Source organism: Onychomys torridus, chromosome 15 (assembly GCF_903995425.1).
Source record: "Onychomys torridus chromosome 15, mOncTor1.1, whole genome shotgun sequence".
NCBI classification, from domain to species: domain Eukaryota; kingdom Metazoa; phylum Chordata; class Mammalia; order Rodentia; family Cricetidae; genus Onychomys; species Onychomys torridus.
The window spans coordinates 175,303-191,826 of NC_050457.1; the positions used below are offsets into that span (position 1 = coordinate 175,303).

General features: G+C 38.3%; 1 protein-coding gene across 4 annotated transcripts in view; it reads right to left on the bottom strand.

Moving 5' to 3' along the window:
• Cast (calpastatin) overlaps positions 1 to 16,524 on the bottom strand; it is a 113,263-nt gene that overhangs the window by 77,908 nt on the left and 18,831 nt on the right. For 2 of the 4 annotated variants that reach the window (XM_036207412.1, XM_036207413.1), the window contains exons 2-3: positions 14,237 to 14,299; positions 6,532 to 6,603 (exon numbers count right to left, since the gene is read on the bottom strand). In XM_036207412.1, the coding sequence (XP_036063305.1) occupies positions 6,532 to 6,603; positions 14,237 to 14,299 (135 nt within the window). Of the gene's footprint in view, positions 1 to 6,531; positions 6,604 to 7,228; positions 7,296 to 14,236; positions 14,300 to 16,524 lie in introns of those variants that run through there. The other 2 variants (XM_036207416.1, XM_036207414.1) reach the window with 2 other exon arrangements.

Consider the following 16,524-nt stretch of genomic DNA (forward strand, 5'->3'; position numbering starts at 1 on the left):
AGCCCTCAGAGTGACGCACAGGGCGGGGCGGGGCCTGCCGCTGCTCCTGCCCCCCCCCCCCCCCCCCCGCAGCAGGATGACTGCCCTGAACCTGGGAGCCTGGGCTGAGGTAGGTCCCTTGGTGCTCCCTAGCGTGGTGCGTGGCTTCCCCAGGCTGGTTAACTTAGCCTACAGCCTGTGATGCAGACCAAATGCCCTATGTGCCCTATGGCAGGTCTACTGCTCCGGAATGTCACTCCTTGACTAACAAATTAAGCAGCAATGGTGGGGCGCCCTTTGCCAGTTCACTCCCTAAATAGTCCTTTGAAGCGCTGAAGCTAATGAAAGGTTATAATCCCAGATTCCAAACACCTGCATACAAATACAAATTGTACTGAATCATTGTACATTATACAGTTTCATGATTGAAAACTTCAAAGAATGGATTTGAAACTATTAAATAAAATGTTTGAATGCATAAACTGATACTGCCATTCTAGACTGATAAATTAATTAAGGTAGCAGTCTAAGAAGAAAACCATGTTATAGAGTGACTGATGCAGTTAGTTACCATATTTTAAAAGACATGTGGAAATCCAAGTTTTCCTAAAGCCACAGACCAACTAGGATAACCACTCTGGTCTGTTGGGCTTGGGGTTGGAGTGGCGGAGTAGTGACCAGTGTTTGAGGAACAGCGGACCCAGCTGAGAGGACAACAGCTCAGCAAAGATTCAGTGCTTCATTCAGCCACACAGAGGTATGGGAATCACACAAGAGGGGGCTCTCTCTTTAACTGTGCTGTCAACCAGGGAAGGTGCCCCCTCTGGCCTGCCCACTTAGGGTGTCCCACACAATGGACTTGTTTTCATTTTCCTTTTACTTCCATCAGATGGAGCCTGAGAAGTAAGACAATATCTAACGCTGATATTTTATAATCCCCCCAATCTTGTTAGAAATCTTCTTAATGAAAATATAACCTAAATTTCACTTCTTGTTGATTGACAGAATTGTCCTTTCTTTGGGAGAAGTTAGGTTCTTCAGTCCTAGTTTTCCCTGGGTTATTTTCCTCCTGACAAAAAGAGCACAGATGTGGTTGGCACAGACTCCATTAGGCATAAACCCCACTTGGAGCTCCCAGCATTAGGCAGCTGTGATTTCTTCAATGAAAAGTAGGAGGGAAGGGTTTCTGTGCTGCAGATGAGTCAGAATAGTAACCACAGGGATAGGAGTACTCTTTCCAGAGATTCTTAGCTAGGGAGAAAGGGGCTCCCAGCTCAGAAATGAGCAAGCATGTTCCTTACTGCCTCCTTTGCAGTGCTGTGCCTGCCATGTTCTTTGAGGGTTGTTCTCTGTCTGAGTGTGATTTTCAGATCATATGGTGTTTTCATTATTTGGCAGTACCTATTTAATACTTAAATACTGGGCCTTGCTCCACCCTGGCCTCAAAGCTGAGCATCTTCATTTTGGACAAATTCTCGATTAATACACAGGTAACCTAAGACAGAGTCGTTAAATAGTTGGGAGCTTGTAAGAAAAGCAGGGCATCAACCTCACCCCAGACTTTCTGAATCAAAAATCTCATTTATTTTAGTAACTCCCAATGATCTAATTGCATATAAAAATAACATGAGGGTTACCAACAGGAATGCATTACAAAACGTTGGTTACTTGTACATTAACTACATAATATTTTTAAATTGGCTACAATTATATTATGATTGCAAATTTTAAAATAGATTTTCTGTAAAATCAGAATTTAGCCTGGTCTTAAGCAAAAGATTGATATGATTATGAACTTAATGTGCCACTTTGTAGTACATTAAAGTATATGTATAATTATTAAAATAAAAACGTTTCCTATTTACCTGAGTCATCTCACATGATACCCAGAGGATTCTAATTCTGAATGTCAGAATTAATCCATCCCTGGCACAGATTATGGAGAAGAAATACAGGAACTTTAGCTGTCTGTAGTACCAAAGTTAAGAAAAATGACCTATGCACAAAGCATCCCCAATGGCTGCTTTCCTTTTGTTGATCTCCTCCCTTTCAGATTGGGAAAAACATTGTTTGCAGCTTTTTCTGTTTACAGACAAGTTGCTGCTGGAGAACAAACGATCAGTGACCTAACCAAACTTTCTGTTCAATTAGAGAGTTCTCCTGCTTCTCAATCCTTAGTGTATACTTGCCACTTGACAGCTGATGGCATATTCAAAAATCTTTAACACATTGCCAATTTTTCTATTTCAACATGTGTCTCCCAAACTAGAATGTAGAAAAATTATATATCTGTAGTCTTTTGTAGAAAGATTGAGTCGTGTTTGTTACATTGGCCGGTCAAATATGCTATACTCGGAGAATTCAGAGAAGGCTGGGGTTAAGAGTGTTTGCTGCTCTTCTGTGACACCTGAGTTCATTTCCTAGTACCCACACAGGGCAATTTACCGTTGTCTAAAACAGCAGGCCCAGGAGATCCAATACCTTCTTCTGGCTTCTGAGGGCACCTACTCACATGGCCCATACCCACACAAAGACATATACATTCACATAAATAAAAATAAATCTTTTGTTGTTGTTAAGATGAGCTTGGAAATGAGCAGTGTGAGGAGGCTTCTAACCGTAAGGACAGCAGTTCTACAGAAAGGTTTTGACAGCAACAGTTTGTGGTATCAGCCCTAACTGAGGTAAATGCTGAGCTGTGGTTGTAGCAGGATTTAGGCAGAGAAGCTCCATGCTGTTATACAATACTCCAGGCAACAAAGCCTGAGTCTCCTTCTGCTGGATGCCTATGAGCTGCTTACTGTCCCTGAAGAAATTCTTTTCTATCCTAAACTAGACAGAGTGGGATTCTAATCAGAAATAACTTTGACTATTATATTTATTAGCACATTCTTCTACTGAGATATTCCATACAAGCCATTTTGATGGTCCAAATAGTTGTCAGAAACCTTCCAGCAATAAAACTGGATGACAAATTACACATTACAATTATTGTCATATTGATTCTAATCAGAGTATATATAATGTCTACAATTTCATCAGTGTTCATTATCAATTTATTAAAAACTGAATTTTTAGTGCTAAACATTTTGCAGTAACTATTTTGAGTTAGATATATCTAAATTACATAAGAGATTTGGATCTTTTAAGCCTATAATTACATGGCAGACAGGATACTGCTTACAGAGATAATTACTCACTTTGTTAGGACAAATTCTGTTTTGGAGTAGGCAGAAACACATCACTAGCATAATATCCAATATATATTTATTTCTGAATACCAATATAGTCAATAATTATACAGTCATTAGTTATTTTAACTGTCATGTTGAATGTGTTCATAATTAAGCAAACTAGGACTAAACCTCACAGCCTCCTCTACCTGCCATTTGGTCATGACTTCTGTTTGGGATATTTTCTTTCTTATATGTATTATGGTAATTGTGCAGGAAAAGTCTTCACTTATCTCACACCAATACTCCCTACTTTTTTTCATTGAAGCCTGAGATTCTATTACTGAGTTGTAGCCCTTTTAATAAGGTATCAAAAGAAATAAGAGAATGATAACAAAATGCCTATGTGACAGTTTTAATAAGTGTCGTCCCTAGGCTACAGTACTTGGATGCTTCGTCGCCAGTTGGAGGTGCTGTTTAGAGAGGTTTGGGAGGTGCAGCGTTGCTGGAGGAAGTTCTGCACTGGTGGCATGCTTCACACTGCAGCCAGTTCACTCATTTGCTTGGTGATTGATGTTGAAGATGTGTTCTCTCAGCTTGCTACCATCTCTCTTCACTCTAATGGACTTTGATCCCTGTGTCACTGAAAGTCCAAATAAATTCTTCCTTCTTTGAGTTCCTTAGTCATCATATCTGATCACAGCAATAGAAAGGTAGCTAATACAACTTAAAACCTAAGAATTAAGGTTGTGAGAGAGGTTGGAGAGAAGAATTACACCCTGTAAAATCTATATTCAGGAAACTAGTAAAAAAAAAAAGTGGCTCAGAAAAGCACCAAGGAAGAGCAAGGTGAGACATGAGGTTAAAGGACGAAAGGGCATTTTATAAAAGCCAAGGAAAGATTTCCAAGTTTGCCTAAAACAAAGAAGATGTGGTCAAATTGCCTTCAATTTCTACCTATGCTATGCTCCTCCATTTCTAAAGATAGAACAGGTTTACTGACCACTTAACCTCAGAAAGGTGGGCTTGTAGCTTCATGGGGGGCGGGGGCTGATGGAAAAGGCCTCTCAGCTCACATATCTATTCTAGAAAAATACTAGGTGTTGTGTTCCACTCACTAGTACTGAATATCCAACAGTTGCAGTTAAAAGTAATTCTGGAACCTACAAATGACTTCACTAAATACCACTGTGTACATGGCTTTGCTAATGAATTAGAGCATATTTTAAAGGCATACTTTAGATGTAAGTTAAATACAGGTTCCAATTACATAAAAATTAAGACTTGGAAAATCTTCTGCAGCACCTTAACAACAAATACTGAGGACTGACCAGAGGAACCACAGTGAGCAGGTTTCCCAGGAGTTGGCAGCTGTCCAGCTCCAGTGCAGTGCTTCATAATTTTATTTCATTTCCCCCTTTGCAGCAGCCATTACAACAGAGATTGTATTCATCTTCTGCTGAGCTCAGTTATACTAAGGAAATACATGGCAAAGAGTGAATCCAAACTTCGGACTGTTAGACTGCAGAAACAGTACCTCTTCAGTGAGTAGCAGAGTTGTGGGGTCCCCAGTATCAGCAATAAAGGTGAAAATAGTGCAGTTCTAAAATAGCAAAGCACCTCTGTATTGAAGAGTCATGTTCTTTCAATGTCATTTGCTATTTTTACTGGCTGGTAGAAGAGAGACTTGAAAAGGTCTATAGATACCCTCAAGATCTTAAATTTGGGTGGTACTGGTCTCAGCTCAACATCTTTTCACTGACTCTTGGATTGAGTACCTTGAGGATTCTGGACACAATACAATATCAACCATTCATCAAACAAATGGTATAAATGTAAAAATCAACAGACTTCATGGGTTAATCATGAGTTTTAAAGAACAGGTACTTAAATGAAATACTGTGTGGAGAAATCTGAAATAACATAAGGTTTCAGATAATCTTGTATATAACTGATCACACGCAGAGTTGCAATAGGATCAACAAAAAAATTTCTCTTATTTGTGGACTTGAAAGGTGATGTTTCAGTGATTCCTTTATAAGTTGCAAAGTTCAAAAGTGTTACTATTGCAAGAAAATACTCAGAATTTATGGAATTGTCAAGGACCATTCATGAAACCTAGGTCAATTTTACCTCCATCTTATTTGTTTGGGGAGCTCATCAAGGTTACCTAAATTCTCTGAGCTATTGTTTCCTAAGGAATAGAGAAAAAGTAATATAAGGTTCTGAGAGGGGATTTTTTAAAGATTTATTTATTTATTATGTACACAGAAGAGGGTGCTAGATCTCATTACAGATGGTTATGAGCCACCATGTGGGTGCTGGGAATTGAACTCAGGACCTCTGGAAGAGCAGACAGTGCTCTTAACCTCTGAGCCATCTCTCCAGCCCAAAACAGAGGCATCCTTTTTTTTTTTTTTTTTTTTTTTTTGGTTTTTCAAGACAAGGTTTCTCTGTGTAGCTTTGTGCCTTTCCTGGAATAGGTTGGCCTTGAACTCACAGAGATCTGCCTGCCTCTGCTTCCCAAGTGCTGAGATTAAAGGTGTGCACCACTACTGCCCCTGAGAGGGTTTTATAACATAATTATACACAACACTTAGCAGAGAACCTGGTGTAATGAATGACTATGAGAGGATTCTGAGTTACTTTTTGAATAATTAGGAGAACAGAACAAGAGTTCACTCACACTATATGCAAAAGTCCAAGACTATTTACAGATATTTATTATAATAATAATACCTACTGAACACATTATATGGCAGCAATAATTATAGCATTAATGGTTTTAGTAGATTTTAAATCATTCAAATCATTTCAAGTGGCTAAATCCAGGGCGGGAGAGATGGATCAGTAGGTATAAGCTCTTATTTCTCTTGAAGAGGACCTGTGTTCACTTCCTACTCATGTCAGCTCAGAACTGCTTATAATTCCAGTTCCAGGGTTTCCAACCCCTCTTGCCTCAGAGGGCACCTACACTTGTATGGTGCACAAAAGCTCACACAGGACCTAACACACACATAAATAAAATGTTCTTAAAGAAGCTACATCCTCTCTCCAAACATAGAAATAATATGATACCCAATAAGTTTTCATATGCCATGCCCTTCCAATCAGGTGTCAAAACAAATAAGCAAGCAGCTATGTGGCTGTCTGAATGATAAATGCCTCCTGTAGGCTCTAGTACTTGAGCACTAGCTTACCAATTGTGGTTTACGGAGTTTTGGGAGATGCAGCCTTGCTAAAGAAAGAGTGACACTGAAGGCTGCTGGCTCCTGGAGTATATGTGTGTTTGCTGCTTTCCCTCTTGGCCCCACTGACCAATGCCTTCCTTTTAGAGATGAGAGAATCAAAGGCTTTCTTGGATTCAGAAATGACCTACCTTGGTGGCTGTAGCAGCTCCACCAGCATGGGCTTTGGAAGGCTGACTGCTCCCCAAAATTGCTGTTTTTTTCTTGGAAACAGAAATTATTAATTTCAGTGGGAGAGAACACCTTAACAAGTATGCAAATTATTATACCACTAAAAACACTTTATTAAATAACAGATTAATACACTAAACACACACAAAGTAAATAATCATTCATAATGTTGCCTGGAGAGTATATAAATAATGAAAAGGAAAGCAAGTTTCACAAAAGTTCTCCCCTGAGCAGTCATCATATTGAACCATAAAGCCCTTCCAAAAATGTCACTCCCTGTGTAGTGGCTATGTCCTTCAACAGAGCATGTGTAATGAGCCACACAACCTCTATGGAGGGTGATTGTAGTAATAAATCTTAAAGATATAATTATACTTCAAAAATGTCTTAGAAAAATAAAAGCAAGAACTTTTCTATTAAAATGTGAACTACTATAACATCAAGAAACTGAAAACAGTATACACAATACTTAGGAATATTGAATACTTATGATGTGCTAAACACATACTCACTGCCATCCACAAATGGAAGGGAACTCTGAGATAAATATGGTAGGAACAAATGAACAAGACACTATTCACACATATCTGGAATGTATTAAAAAGTTATAAGAAAGACATACACAGACAAAATAAAATGCAGCGCTATTTTACATACAGTGTTTCAAGAGTAGGTGTCTTGTGTCCTACACCAGTATCTTGATTGAAGTGCTGGCTACACAGACCTGCACATATAATAACATGGCCAGAACAGTGTATACATGATAGATAAATATCAGTTCCCTAGGATTGATATTGTACTATGTATATATCACCAATATCAATATATAATAAATATGGATATAGTAATCAACATCTATATGCCATATTTACAACTTCCTGTGAATCTATAATTATTCTGAAATCAAATGTTTTAAACGTGTTAGGGAAAGACACGGAAAGTATAATAAAGATATTATCCAAGTATCTATAAGCAAAAAGTACAGTGCCTGTGATGAAAACTAAACCAAATACAGTTAAAAAACTGATTAGATGTCACAGAAGAAAAGACCTGGAGATGGGCAACAGAAAACATCCCAAAAGACCCCAGAGAGCAAAAGGGCCAGAAGAAAGTTATAAGGAGCATGTGGGTGTTAGTGAGGGAAACCAAGCTGCTAGCTCACATGTAACTGCCAACTTCCAAGGAAAGGTGTAGAAACAAAGTACTTAAAAACTATGGCCAAAATATTTCCAAATTTTATGAAAACTATAACCTTAACAATCCAAGAACTTTAATAAATCCCAAAGGAAGGGTTGGATATTGTGACAATGCACTATTGTGAAAATACTTCTTACACTCCAAGAGACAGGAACTTTTGCTGGACCGCACAACCAGAGGTCACCTTGAAGTCACTTAAAACTAAAGACTGCTATCCTATTGTGTACTCTGCCTTTAAGAGGACAATGTAACAACCAACCTTACTTGTCTTGGATTTCCAGGTAATCAACGTTTATTATCCAAACTAAGGCATAGCTGTAATCTTAAATTATATATTCTTCCATGCCCTGACCCAGAGTAATGCATATGTGTCAATTGCTGAGGGCAGCAAATAGAGAGGTAGAAAGCAACTGCCTAAAGTCCACCATAAAGGTTGAACACGTTTATGGACATTGGCTGATGAACAATGATGTTTGTAGCACTGTCTGTTGTAGGAACAGTTGGGATAAGTCAGATCCAGTGACTTAGTCCCTTATGAAGCTGTTAAAAATTTCTGTGACGTATCCTGTTCCTTCCTCCATGGGATACCTACTGTGCTGTTCAATAAAGACAGAGAAAAGCCCTTTGTTAGGGACAGAAACACACAGATACACACAGTGAAAGACTCATACAGACACAGATTCACAAGACAGTCTTTAGGCACAAATTCAGACTCATGCAACAGAGAGAAGATGGAAGGCATAGAGACCACTGGACCACTCTTGGTTAAATGACTCCAAGGTCTTCTGTTTCTTTCTTTAATGAAACACTGATGCATTATTGGTGACTTGAGTAAATCACTATTGCAGTTAATTCATGCAGAGTATAAAATAAAAGAACAAGCAGATCTTCAAGTTTATATCCCCAGACACCCAGTGATGATGCCATCTGCTTCATGCAAGTAAGTTGGTGAGACTGTACCTTCCCCCAAGCCAGCAATTCTTTTTTCTGTGTCCACATAGATTGAAGAGGAGTGTATGAGGCCACTGGCCTGCCTTTCTACTTAAGACACAGAAAACAATCTAGAGTCTTCAAGGGGGTGGAATGCTGACTCTAACTCACAATGATTTACACAAGACTCATTTGATGTTACATGTGACAGTTTTTAGTACACAAACTTTTGTGTCTGAATGATTGTGGAAACTTTTAAAGGTTTAACTTGGAAGCTAGCATGCACAAAACTGCTAAAATGGATTTGGATCCCTGTTTGTTAAACTACCTTAAGAAACTGTAACACACCATCTGAATATCTTCAAAGGTAAAACAAATGCTTATCTTCCTAACTTACAGATAGTAACTGAAACTGCCAAAGTTACTCAGATTCTGGGTAAACAGAAGAGCAGATAATATTAATCTTAGTGAAAATAACTGAGGGGGGAGATAAACTGTTTTATGGTATGAAGACAGTGGGAAATAGCTTTCAAATTATGTCAACAATGGAAATTATCTTAGATTATTATTGAATTTTATTGTTCTGAAGTCACCCATTTTTTATTTCAAGTCTTGTTTGGGAGATCATAGTTTTGAAATTTCATAGGTGCAATCAATCTTCCCTGTCATATATAGAATATACTATCTTGAAGCAGATGTCCCATTCTGGTCCTCCGACTCTCACAATATTTTAGCCCCTCTTTTGTGATATTCCCTGAGCCTTAGGTATAAGAGTTGTGTTGCATATGTATCAGTTGAGGTTGGGTACCCCACATCAGTTGCTCTACATTTTGACCAGGTATGGATTTCTATAATAGGGATTAAGTTCCTCTGTACATTTCATTTCACACCTAATGTAGACATAATAAAATCCCACTAGAAAATGGAATTTTAGCAGGGCCTAAATGCTCCCTATCAAAAGGCTTTTAACTGAGAAGACTCAATTTAAGAACACACACATAGGGAACAGAATTTAAAACAGTATACTATAGTCATAGCTATTGTCAATCTTCAGGTAGAGATAATTATCTACTTAAATTCGAGTAAAGACAAAGAAGGAACTTAAAAAATACCAAAGAGAAAGGAAGTCAGGCATTTTTATCCTGAAGACCAAAGTAATGAGTATATCATAACATAATATCACCAGAAGAAAATGTGGAAAAACAAATGCCTCCTGTTTAACATAGTGTATTGCCACTATAACTTGACTAAAGAAAATAACAGAGAGACTGAAGGGGAGGTGAAGAGAGGTAAGAGAGTCACAAAGAAACAAAACACAACATTTCAACCTATATTTTAAGTCTCAAAGAGCATAATTTACAAACAGAATTGCAGGGATAAATTTCAGTACCACTAACAATGCAACATAATAGTTAATTGGGAAAGAGGATTAACTGGAGGCTGTTGTAGAATATTCCTTTATACTGTGTGATGGTGTCTCACTGTGATTGGTTTAATGAAAAGCCAAATGGGTAATAACTAGGCATGAGGTATATAGGTGGTATGGACAGAGAGCTAGGGGAAGAAAAAGGGCAGAGTCACCAGCCAGATGCTAAGCAGGATGGGCATAATGGGAAGAGGTAATGAGCACATGGAAAAATGTAGATTAAAAATGTGGGTTAATTTAAGTTATAAGAGCTAGTTAGAAACAAACCTAAGCAAAGGCAGAACTTTCATAATTAATAATAAGTCTCTATGTCATTTCTTTTTTTTTTTTTTTTTTTTTGTGAGCTGGTGGCCCAAAAAGAAAAGTCTGTCTACAGGAGGCAAACAATTGGCACATCAAATCTCAGTGTTATGTGAATGGAGGTGGAAGCAGGACGTTCACCATCTGCCCCACTACAGCAAGTTTACAGCAGTTTGAGGCAGCTTGCTTGAAATACAAGCAAGTAAAAAGAGGTGTGTATATGCAGCTCGGTAGTAGAGTGCTTGCCTAGGCTGTGGGAAATCCTGGGTTCAGTCCCCAGTATAATTGGGACTTTGGGCTAAAGTAGGAACAATAAAGAGATACTTAAGTCACAGATATCCCAGGAAAAATATTCATTAAAAAAAAACAAAATGGAGGGTTGGGGATTTAGCTCAGTGGTAGAGTGCTTGCTTAGCAAGTGCAAGGCCCTGGGTTCGATCCTCAGCTCAAAAAAAAAAAAAAAAAAAAAAAAACCACACACACACAAAATGGGTACATTTGGAAATTTTTAAACTATGAAAACAAAATTAAGACTAATGTATCAGAACTGAGCTGCACCAGTCATCTTCTCTGTAGAACAAGAGGCCTACATAGCAAGAGGTAGAAAAAATTTGAAGGAAAATACAAACAAATGTTCATAATAATTTTCTGTTGATTGACTTTATTCACAGAAGCTGATGGGAAAGCACATTCATAAAACTTTGCTTCTTCCTAGGGAAGAAAAAAGCATCTTAAAAATACTCTGTACTAAAAAATACTCTGCATGTAAAACTTTAGAACTAAATATGAGGGTGCGTGGGTGTTAGAGACATAGTTCAGTTAGTGAAACTCTTTCCTTGAAATTCTGAAGTATGGTGGTACACCTGGACAGCTTCTGAGGAATGACACAAAAAGCTTCTGGCCTTTGTATGCACAGGTGCATAGGCACCTACATACACATAAACTCCTGTGCATACACATGAACATGCATGTGCACACACATATATATACACATCCCCCAAATCAACTAAAATTGGGGTTCTGAATCCAAAGAACTTTGAAACCTGAGTTTAGATGGCTTTGGTATTGGGTACTATTGTCCAGGAAAGCAAATGGGACTGACATTCACACATCTGTACCACTTTAGCTCCAATTTGGCATAGGGACATGATAAAGAATGGCACACACTCAGAATCAACTCTTACAGTGGCTTGTAACCATAAAACAATGTTCAGGAGTCTGCTCTAGGACTTGATTTATAATGATCGCTAAATCAGTTACATGCCAAAACACTGTTCAAACTATTTAAGACAGGCTCTTCCCATGTTGCCCTGACTAGCCAGCCAGGAACCTTGCTGTATAAATCTGTGTCAGTTCTCCTACCTTTTCCAACCCAGTGCTAAGATTACAGGCTTGTGCTACTCTATACCCTTTTTGTTATAACTGGAAAATATTTATCTTCCTAAAATTTCCAGCCCATGCTCTTTTCTTGTCTTTGCTTAGAAAAAATGGTATTCACTAAACACACAGTCTTCCTTGTTTATGGATTCAACCAACCATAAATCAAGGATATTTGGGGAAAAATTACAGATCTATAGAACACAGGTATGACTTCCCCTTGTTATTTTTCTATAAATAATATACTACACAAACTGTTCCAATGACATTCACTTGTACTAGGCATTCTTAGTATTCTAGAGGTAACAGGATCTGGAAAGACTTAGATTAAGTGGACATCCTATGTCACCTTATATAAGGATGTGATCATCCATGGAGTTTGTTAGCCATAATTGGCCTTGGAATCAGTTCTCCATGACATAGGTGAATGTGCCAAGATGTAAAAGGTGGCCATCTTTCTGGGTTTTAGATTCTAGAGATGGTATTGTGTCCTTCAAATAGTTTTTCCAATGATTATATTTTAGGTGTATGACTTTTAAAGATTTCCTAAAACCTAATGTATTTAATAACTATAAATATAATATGATATTAGCACATTAACTAAAAATATACACAAAATCATCAGTGAGAATTGAGGCTGCGGGTGATATTATTTTTTCTAATTATGTATTAATTCTCTGATATAAAAAGACTGACTTCTTTAAAAGAAAAATATCAGAAGATTGAATCATCTATAGGTAATCATACCTATAGAACTGCTATAGGTATCTGCAGACCACTTAGCGCCTATACAGGGAATGCATTCCAAAATAGTAGAGGCTATTGACAATACTTAAAGAGAAAGTTTTGAAACACAATATATCAGTAGTTGTCATTTATCATTAAACATAATCTGTTCCTATTATTCTACCCCAAACAGCAAGGCCTTCCTTTGGGCCTTTGTCTCAGGCATCTAAAGAAAATGGAGGAAATAAAAAGGCAAGAAAAATGTCATCAAGACCTACCTCTACCCAGGAAAGAGTCGTTTGCACACTGATTTTCTCCTGTAATTTCATGTTCCTGGGGATAATATAGTGGAGTATTCTGGTTTGAAAATGGATTACCAAAACCCAAAAGTGTGTGGCTTCTGTTTCTCATGTGTTGACTTGCTTTGAAACGGTGCCTCATTTTGTAAATGAGACTGACTTTGAACTTGGACTCCCTGGCCTCAGCCTTCCAAGTAGCAATGACTGTCCTGTGACAGAACACCAGCTCAAACATTCTTAATTCTACCATTTTTTTTCCAGAGGAGAGGTAGAGAAATGATATATGTTTGGAGAGAAGAATCAGTTTCAGGAGGCCCTTCTTCAGAAATTTTGGAAAGAAATGATACAGTAACTGACCATGAATGCTAAGTACAAAAGCATTAGCCAGAAAACCAGGAATACAAAGGCTAAAATAGTACCTAACATAAAACTGCTTCTTGAACTATCCCCTGGGTCACAATATCTCATCATTTGCTACATTGGAATAAACCATTAGAGACTTTGAAAAGATATCATTTTGGAAACATCTTAGATATTAAGTATCAATTTCCATGCTTGTCTTCTTTGGCCAAGGGAAGTAGTCAGAATTTGGTGAGAGCCCAGAGCTCATAGAATTCTTCCGGTCAGAACAAATATTTCTCTCTCCCTTTTGTCTCCAAATCTGAATGACCTGTTAATCTAGGCCATCACTACTCTCCTTTCACGATTCACTCTCATGAAAACATCTGTCCCCTCCTGCCACTGCATTTGGCTTCCTTCTATATTTGCTATGCTTACCAACAAGACAAAAACTTCCAATTCTTGTAGGAAGACATTGAAAATTGAAGCTCTATTTCTAAATTAAAACTGTCTAAAAAGGTTCCTTTCTGATGGTCACTATGGAGATTTTATTTTCAAGATTTCCCATTAATATTCATTAATCACATCTTAGTTCAAGCTAAATTTTTAAAGGCTGGGAATGTGGCTCAGTGGGCAAATGCACTTGCTGTGCAAGCATGATGATGTGAGTTCAAATCCCCAGAACTCACAAAAAGCTGGATCCATAGTGTGAATCCCAGGGCTCCTAGAGGGAGATGAGAGGCAGAAACAGGAGAATCCCTGAAAACTTCTGGGTCACCTAACCTTGTGTACATAGCAGAGAAGTAACAGAGACCCTGAAAGGTGAAGGCAACTTACCTCTGACCTTCAAATCCATGCACACAGGTACATGTGCACTCATAGTATCTAGTTACAAACATCATTGCACACACACACATATGTAACATAGTACAAATACATACAAAAAACTCCATAAATTTGTCAACTGACCAATAAGCATACCTTACTACATCATTATTTAATATTGCAAAACAGAATTCATAATTTTAAAAGCAAAACAAGGAGAATGATAATCAATATTATAGAAATTACCTCATCTGATCCTTTCTTTTCTCCTGATTTGGAAGATGATCCAGTATTCTTTTCATTAACATGCTAAAAATATAAAAGGGAAAAAAAGATAATGTTTAATAGAGGAAAGTGATATAAGACAACTATATCTTTAATTCAGAAAGGTTATCTGTACAAACAACAACAAATAAGCACCATTTTCATGTTGCCCTAGAGAATATTGGGAATTCTCCATTAGCTGGAGCCTCTCAAAATCAAAGGATCATACAGATATTCATTTAGGAGCCAGGAAATCAGTCTATAACTAACCACATGGAAAGCTGATGGTAATGCCACTTTGGCATCTAATCCCCTATAAAGTACCTCATGGACTTCTAAAGCACAAATTACTGGTAGGGGAGATATCTGGCTCATCACTGAGATGAGATCTTTTAAGGACCATGTTGTGTGTAAAGCCATACTTAAGCAACAGTTCAGCATGGGCACAAGAAAATAGCATATAAGGACAAAGGTCTACAACAATCTTCTAGATCACCCATCAGTTCCAACAGCTCTGAATTCTCTCAGAGTTCTTCCATTGAATATTTACCAACATGAAATGATAAAATGTGAAGGAAAGACCATGCATGTAACTGCTCCTATTTATGCTTTTAAATTTTAATTACACCCATAAATAAAATAATAATTATTTTCCTATGCAATAAAGATAGATGTAAGTATTTTTATGAGGAATATATTGCTTCAAAAAGTTCAAATGCTCATTTGTTTTGGCAATAAGGTAAAATAAGTCAATATATTCACTTTGCTCTATTGATCATCATTTAAAAAAAACTATTTGCATGTTCCTTGGAAGAGGAAACAAAGTATTATTTAATTTCTTTCATACTATGAGAAGTGCTAGACACTAGAAAAAATAAGACAAGGGAGTCAAATGTGAGAAAAATGACAGTTCTCTCTTGGTTTCAGTCCTCATCATCCTTATAGGAGCTAGAGATGGCTCCATGGTTAAGAGCATAGGCTACTCTTCCAGAATACCTGGGTTTAGATTCCAGTATCCTCATGGTAGCTTACAACCATCTGTAACTCCACTTCAAGGGAAAAGCCCTCTTCTGTCCTCCATGGGCATCAGGCTTGCACATGGTGCATAGACATACAGGCTAAACACTTATACACTTAAAACAATGAACTGAAAAATAAACCAAATTTAAAAGTAATGTTCTATTTTCTATGACAGAATCATAACACGGATATGTAGACAGAAATTATAAGAAGAGTAATAATAACTATTTGTATTATCCACAATTTATTTTATGCCTTCTTATATGATAATGAAAAATGAGTCATGTGGTTTTATGAATGAGAAATTAAGCATGTTAAGAAATCTGGGGGTCCCACCCCTTGGCACCATCCTGGGAGGACCTGCGCAACTTGGCCCCAGTTTCTGGCCAATCAGCAGGCCCTGTGAGAAGGCTCCCCTTTTCCAAGACTGCAGGCAGACCCTGCAGTCTCCACACCCTGCCCCCACACTCATTTGCCAGAGACCCCAGCCACTTCCTGAGACTCAGAGACCAGCCCTCAGGTCCCATTTGCCCTAGAACTCCCATCTGAACCAGAGAGACCCTCCAGTGGACACTACCCACTTGACACCTTGCTCCCACACCCATCTGCTGGAGACCCCAGCCACTTCTGGATACTTAGAGACCAGTGTCCAGCATTCCATCCTGCCCCAGAACTCCCATCTGGTCAAGAGAGCCCCCAGCTCCCATCCGCCAGGGAACTCCCATCTGGACCAGAGCTTCCATCCTGTCCCAGAACTCCCAACTGGACAAGAGAAGTTCCCATCTGGACAAGATAAGAAGACCCCAGGGACTTCCTGAGACTCAAAGTTCAGCCCCCCAGCTACTATCTGGCCAGCAATCTCATCTGGACCAGAGCTCCCATCTGGCCCTGAGCTTCAATCTGGACCAGAGAGAGGCTCCCTAAATCTGTCAGCTCTGTCTGGACCAAAGAATACTGATAAGACCAAGAACAAACCCATGAGGAGATGGGCAGATGCCAAGGCAGAAGTACATACAAAAAAATAAAGAGCAATACAGCATCACCAGAACCTAGCCCTTCTCCAACAGCTAGACCTGAACATCACAGAATGGAAGTGAAGAAGAAGAAGAAGAAGAAGAAGAAGAAGAAGAAGAAGAAGAAGAAGAAGACGACAACAACTTTATAAGTAACATCATGAAGAGGCTAGAGCCTTATATAGAAGAAATCATAAATAAAGTGGAGGAACAAACAAAAAATGGGAAGAATGCTAT